This window comes from Dioscorea cayenensis, chromosome 20 (genome assembly GCF_009730915.1).
Source record: "Dioscorea cayenensis subsp. rotundata cultivar TDr96_F1 chromosome 20, TDr96_F1_v2_PseudoChromosome.rev07_lg8_w22 25.fasta, whole genome shotgun sequence".
Classification (NCBI taxonomy): Eukaryota; Viridiplantae; Streptophyta; class Magnoliopsida; order Dioscoreales; family Dioscoreaceae; genus Dioscorea; species Dioscorea cayenensis.
In genome coordinates, this window is record NC_052490.1 from 30,622,095 (window position 1) to 30,629,431 (window position 7,337).

A 7,337-nucleotide genomic window follows, 5' to 3' on the forward strand; every position below is an offset into this window, starting at 1 on the left:
ACAATAATTAATATTACATAGAATTTCTAAATAGATAAGTAAAAAAAAACACAAAAAAAAAGCCCTAAAACATGACAAGTAAAATCAAAGGGAGTATTAAACATCTCATCACAAACAAAACCTCAAACAAAATGTTCATTACAACATTAAATTCGGTAAAACATGAGGTCCTAAATATGGAACCTTGTTATTGAGCCAGGTAACTAGGTTAAGAGCTAGCTGTAAATTACAGTGCATATGATTATGGGCTAGCAACACATATATAGAAAATTTCAAGGATCTCAACTCACAGCTGACCATTATACTCATCACCAAAACTGGTCAAATACTTCCAGCTCCAACTTAGTTCTTGAGACAACCTAGATATTCTGATAATAATACACGAGCACAGCGATCACCAGAGCTAGTATAGCACTCGGCACAGCCCATAACAAGTACGAATTTGATTTTTTCTTCTTAAGGATCTTTCTCGGGAGTTGATCGTGAATTTTTGGTTTATTTCTGTACCTAGTTCTATCCTTGAGCTCTTTGCTCTTTGTTGGAACTGGAATGTCCAAATTTACAACAGCTTCTTCTGGCTCCTCAGTCTTTGTCTCAGGTTCAGTCTCCTCAGCTGAAGGTTCAGATGCTGGACCAGCCTTCTTCTTAGCTTTCTTTTCCTTTTCCTAAAAAAAATTACCAAGAGATATGAGGGAAATAGTACAGATAATTAATCTAGTTGGTTTGCCATCTGCTTGAGGAAAAGGAGCACTTGCCTTGAGTTTCTTCTCTTCTTCCTTTTGAGCTTTGAGCATTGCCCTTGCTGTTGCTTTCTCAGACTGCTTTTTCTTCCTCTCACGAGCCATATTGGCTTTGGCAATCTCCTCCTCCCTCTTCATTTCTTTTAACTTAGTAGCATCTATTTCAACAGGTTTCTCCTGGGATTTTTCAATACCCAATGAATATTCCTCTTCTTGTGAAACACTTGCCGGTTGTTTAGATTCTTCAGTTGATTTGCGCCTATCTTCATTCCTTACCTTCCGGGAAGAGATTGTACCACTACCCAAGTCAGCATTTTCATTTTCTCGACTAACTTTTATTGATGCCTCTTGCGCAACAGTCGGAGGTGGCGGGAGTGGTGCCTCCACAATAATTGGTTTTTCATCAGGGTTTCGTTGACGGCCATCCCTGGTAAATTGCCGACTGTCAAGTGATGACAATATTCTCCTCTCATAATCATCTCTGAAGGCCTTATTGCTGCTCCACTGTGACATGAATTTCTCTACCTAACTTGCAAAGTAAAATGATCAATTATGATCTTGGTATATGGAAATAAGCTGAACAAGGTGTGACAGAGAAATACTTTCAAGACTAACCTCGTTATGACAAAGCTCTTCCAATGCATGAACATCCTTCCTTGAGGCAAGGTCCTTGGCAGTGTTCAGAACTGAACGGTTCTCACGTGAACAAGTATTCTGAAAAGGAATATATAACTCAAGGATAGAATTGTGAACCAAGCAATGACAGATATGAAACAGCAGACAAATGAACAGCTTGTGAATGCAACCCTGATATCATGAACAAATACCATATAAAAAATATGACGGTTATTTTAGATATTATGCTCAATGAAATATGGAAACTGAAAGTCATGTCCAACTAGATAAAACAGAAGCAATTAATACGCATCTACAATCATGTTCATAAAGGAGTAGAAAGGTGATAAGAGAACCATCAAATATTCAAAAGAAATGGCTTCACCATACCAATTCTTGACGTGATTTTTTCAGCTCGCTTAAGTTCTCAAATGCCTTATCCCTCTTTTCTGTCAAAGGTTCCAATTGATCCTGCAGAGAAGCAATCGCAGCATCTATTGCCTTCAATTCTTCCTCAAGCTGCTTTATCTTCGTCCTAACAGCTTGCTTCTCCTTTTTTACTCCACCAATGCCAACTCCTATCAGCTGAAATGATATTTTTCAAATCAATGAGCAGTTAATGAGAAATATACCTCAAGGAGGAATAATAAGGCAGACGAAGTTGTTTACTTTCACTTGGTCTTGGATAGTTTCTTTCTGGCCCAGTGAATCTTGGATCTTAGCCTTCACAACATCATTAGCAATAACCTTTTCTCTTGTGCTTTCAAGTTGTTTAATTTCCTTAAGGAGTTGTTTCTCCTCACTTAAGGTGTTGCTCTCATGTTGTATACGATAGTGCAAGCTCTGAATCTGCAGAAGTTCTCACAAATGCAAGAGTCACATCAGTGAAAGTAGGACGTGTGTGATTTGAAATGAAATATCAAGGGCTTACAAGAAAATTCAGTTCTTCCTCTGAGGAGCACAAGCTCACGCCCTTTTCCCTGGTAACATTATTTGAACCACGGAGCTTGCCTAAAGCATCTTGAAGGGGTTCCATTTCCTTTCTCTTCTCATCCATAATCGATCTATAGCGTTTGTCCTCAGTTGTCAAGGGTTTTAATTGTGAAATCACTTGTGCTCGCTCACTCTGCAATCATCAAAAACACAACATCAGATAGATGACTCCAATTCTTTGCTATACAAGCATCCACCATACACAAAATGTACAGAAACAAAAACCAACAACAGTAAGAACTAATATGGCTATGAAGTACCCTTTTTGCCTTCAACGCCTCAGTTATTTGAAATCGTGCTTTATTTCTCTTCTGAACCTCTTTTTCAGCCTCATCAATTTTTGCCTTCAATTTTGGGTCTTCATATGATCTCACCTTCACAAAATAGAAGGTATGAATTTGCTCTTGTGCAGGCCATTCCTCAGTGGCATTCAGCAGAAAAGTACCATTTGTCATGGGTTGCCCATCCTTCTTCCCTCCACTTGCTCCTTGTGAACCAAATTGAATGGGCTCTTCTGCTATTTGTCCAAGATTAGTTTTCTCTTTATCATCAAACTCAGGGTGATGGATGTTCTCTCCATTAACTCCATCCTTCACAGGTCCTACTGTGGCATCAGTCCCCAATATCTCCACATTCATGATTTCCACTGAGGTATTAAAGAATTAAATGAATATCAGCAAACAGAAAAATCATTTAAACAACATACTGAGCAAACATAACAGAAATGGCCCATGCCTTTGTGTGATAGTGCAAAAAAAACTCATCACAATAGCATGAAGATGCAACTCAAGAAATCATTTACCAACCCCATGAGCAGCAAATAAGGAATGAACATAACACAAACAAAAAATCAAGGTTATGTCAGGACAAGGTATCTTTTGCCTTCCAAAAGAAGGAACAGATATTTTTATGCTTGAAAAGTGCATATGAGATAAACATATTGACCTCATGACATGGCCAACAATCAGAATAAGGAATAAGAACTTCTGCATAAAATCATGCAGAGCAAATGATACCCATTTACATCATGCTTTTGACAATATCTTCGCAGGTGCCAGTATATTCTTTCAATAAATCTAGTTTTCAAAACCATTTGCAATACCTGAAGCCTTAATTGCCACCAAAAAATATAAAAGGCATAACAATCTCACAACTTCTATTCCAACAAAGGAACAACATACTATAAAAACGCTAAATCAAGTTGTTTCTGATCCTATCCTCAGGAGAAGGATGGAATCTAAGAAGCATTAACCACAATTCCAGGAATGACTTAAGGCTGTGTTGGTTCCTAAAGATCAGTTAAGCTTAAGGGAAAATCAAGGCAAATGGACATCATGGAAAATTATTGAAGAACAAGGAAATGAAATTTAATCAACAAAGCTCCTTGATTAGCTAGTCCATCATTATCTTCTTCATTTCAACAAACACAAAAACCAATTTTTATTCTGATTTTCTTTGTCTCCCTGACTTTTCTTCATGCCAGATCCACCCCTGACAGGTCTCAACCTTCCTGAGAATTGAGTCTATATTGTTTAACCATACAATCAAAAATTATTGTGACACCTACAAACCCTAACATTCCACAAGACAGAAGGTAAAAATGTTATCAAGACCAATAACAAGGGATCAATAAAATCACCTAAAAGATGATAATTTCATGAACAGCAATAAATAAGAACCATAAGCAGCAAAGATCCAAAATTGATTTTTGAATCACAAACAAAGATCAAAATAACTAAACCCTAAAAAGAATGGAAATAAAAACCGCACTTCAATCAGAATTTTGACCACCAGATCATTCGATCATCACAAGACACATAAACCGCAGATCAAAACGCAATTTTTAACTCAAAACTCACGAGCTGAATGAATCTTAAAACTCCCCCAAAAGAAACCAAAAAAAAGCACGATCAATAATCAAATGATTCAGAAGCAAAAAAGATAGGGAATTCTCACAACAAATCGAAGAAGCTAAGATCAAAGGAGCTCCGGAGAAGCTGATCGATGGATAAGGGAAGTGCGGGATCGGGGAGATAGATCTGGTCCTCCGTTTTCAGCGTCAATGGAAACGGCAAGGACGGCGGTCCCGATATCTATTTAAGCCCTTGTTTTTCACGAGCTATTGCTTGTTTTAGAGGGTCTGATCCCGCGGCTCACTGGCTCAGAGAGCTTGACGGTTGCCGTGCCTATCCCGTTTGCCACGTTGGCTCTCCGAGGAGATGAAGCCGCCGTTAGTTAACGGTATACTTTTATAATCTTAAATTATTTATCTAAATAACTATTTTTTAAAAAAAAAATTAATTTAATCGTATAAATTTGTTTAGATATATTACAATTTATAAATAAATTAATGAGCAAAACAAATTATACTTTCTTTATACTTTTTATTCTTTAAAAAAAGTCAATGGGTACATTTAATGAAGAAAGACTATAGTAAAAAATTGAGTGGAGGGTGGATAGGGTTGTCAAATAGAAAAAATAGGAAAATTATGCTAGAAATTTATTAGAGTAAAAAAATCTAAGCATATAAATATATCGTATTATTGATTAAATTAATAATTTATATTTTCTGAAGATCATAAGATAGACACATATTATAGCATAATCTTAGAGAAGAATAATATTAACTTATATAAAAATCAATACCTGGTTCTCGTGAAGCATCCATATCTTAATATTAATCTTACTGAAATTTGAGGGTTAACTACTCTCTTTCTATCTCACCAAATCCAAAATCTCTTCGTCTTTTGGAAACTAAAGAGATGTGCGAATTCATAGATGAGAGCAGGGGCCTCTCAATAGCTATATATAGATAGTCCAACCCATAATATCCTATCTATATTATTAACCAAAATATAATCGTAGGATTCAACTATTGTTTGAAATAGGATATATATTATATTTAAAATAATATCCATAAATATTATATCACACTAATAATCCTACTATGATTCAAATAAGTGATTAATGCTTATCCACAAATTATCCAACAATTATAAACCAGAGTAAGATATCTTATATGTCTCATTAATTAAACAATTAATAGATATCAAAAATAGGATCACTTATATTCATTCATAACAAATCAAACACGACAAGAAAGTGACTAAGAACTTCACTTGAAGAAACCAAAGGTTTTTTTCAATCTATTGTGTTATCTCCTGTTGATGGATTAGGTATTCTTGAGAATGGAGACCTCTAGTCTATATATAATTTTTTTCATCAAAAAATTAACTCAACTTTAAATTTTGAAGTAGATCATTATCTATAATATTAATTAGAATTAATATAGGATTCAAATGATAATGTTACAACCACTATAATTATTTAAATCTGTTTAATTTTAAATTATGACAAACATAATTTAAATCTAAATTACATTTAAACTAACATTCTCCCGCTTACCCAAAAATTAATCACAAGTAACTTAATATTTATACAAATTAATCCATAAAATAATTATGTATGCATTAAAAAAAATCCATTACACGAATCATGGTTGTAAGTCATCATTATAAATCAATTATAGTTTATTAAATAAACTATATTAGATCGCATACGTCTTGTTTTTAGTGTTTAATTGTTTCTCGTCAAATGAATACATTAAGTTTGAGAAATAACAACAGTAGATACATGAAAATCTTAAAAACAAGGTCTTCTGCAAGTTCTTCATGCAGTGAAATATAAAAATTCAAAGCATGCAAATACATGAAGTACATAATAAGTAAAGGTGAAAATCAGCGAGCAAAAGAGCTGAAACTGAACTTCCGAAGTACCACAGTTATTCTGATAGTAGTAAACGAGCACCACAGGTACCACAGTTAGTATAGCAGCAGGAGCAGCCCATAGCAAATAAGAACTTGATTTTTTTCCTCTTGAGGATCCTCTTTGGGAGAAGTTGATCTTGCATCTTTGCATCAAACATCAACTGCAAACCTCAAACCGAAAAAAGAGAACAACAGAGCACGAGTTTCTCACAATGAATCGGAGAAGCAGGAATCCAAAGAGATCCGAAGAAGAGGATGGATGGAAGGGAAGGGATCGAAGGAAAAGGGAGAAGCGGGATCGGAGAGACGGATCTGGTCCTACCCTTTCAGCGTCGATGGAATTGGAAGGACAGAAGTCCCTGTTTATATTTAGTCACGTTTTTACCACTAGTTTTTTTTTTATCTATGGTAATTATGCACAATTATAAATTAATTAGTTAAATTGATCCTAATATTTCTCATAATAATTTAGTAAATGACCATTTTTAAGAAAATTGATTAATTGGTTGAACTTGTGTTTTATTTATTTATTTATTTATTTCATTTTGATTTTTATCATCACAAAAATAGAAAGTTATATAACGTTGACGGTCGGAATTGGACATGCCTCACTCTCCTGTAATTAGAGCATGATTTTTATTTATTTATTTGTTTTAACTATATGTGAGCATGTAGTTCATGAACATGAAATTAGATAATTATCTAATATGTATACGTTATAATAAATATAGAGCTTATATAAATAAATCTGTTATATATATACTCACAATTTATTTTTTTATTTTTTTATTTTTACTAAATAAGTTTACCGAATAACTTTTCCAAATGACATAGATTTTAAATGGTATAATACCCGAATTGGTCCCTCTATTTTTCTCTTTCTTCTCTTTTGATTTTTCTACTCAGACATACGCCCGACTAATCCTTCTACTCTTGAAAATGGCCCAACATAGATCCTTCTACCCTTAATCTATTCCCATCTAGTCTCTTTACTCTTAAAAATACAGTTAATTAGTTCCTCTACTCTTGAAAATACAGCAATTATTTGGTCTATTTTAGAGTAGAAAGGACCAACTAGAATCATTTTCAAGAATAAAGAGATTAGTCGAGCGCATTTATAAGTAAATTGACCAAAAAAGAAAAGAGAGAAAAGTAGAGGGATCAAATCGGGTATTAAACCATTTTAAATTAACATCCAGCATCTGCATTATTTTTTCTCTTC

At 34.3% G+C, this 7,337-nt stretch overlaps 1 protein-coding gene across 1 annotated transcript; it reads right to left on the reverse strand.

Annotated features, from left to right (window-relative positions):
- Positions 1-79: 79 nt before the first annotated feature.
- LOC120251623 (proton pump-interactor 1-like) lies at positions 80-4,468 on the reverse strand. The gene is made up of 8 exons (XM_039260214.1): positions 4,305-4,468; positions 2,609-2,994; positions 2,287-2,481; positions 2,025-2,204; positions 1,746-1,940; positions 1,356-1,454; positions 756-1,265; positions 80-665 (listed from the first exon to the last, which is right to left on the reverse strand). Exons 2-8 carry the CDS (start codon positions 2,984-2,986, stop codon positions 360-362), a joined length of 1,863 nt encoding a protein of 620 aa, XP_039116148.1. The 5' UTR covers positions 2,987-2,994; positions 4,305-4,468; the 3' UTR covers positions 80-359.
- Between the last annotated feature and the right edge of the window lie 2,869 nt (positions 4,469-7,337).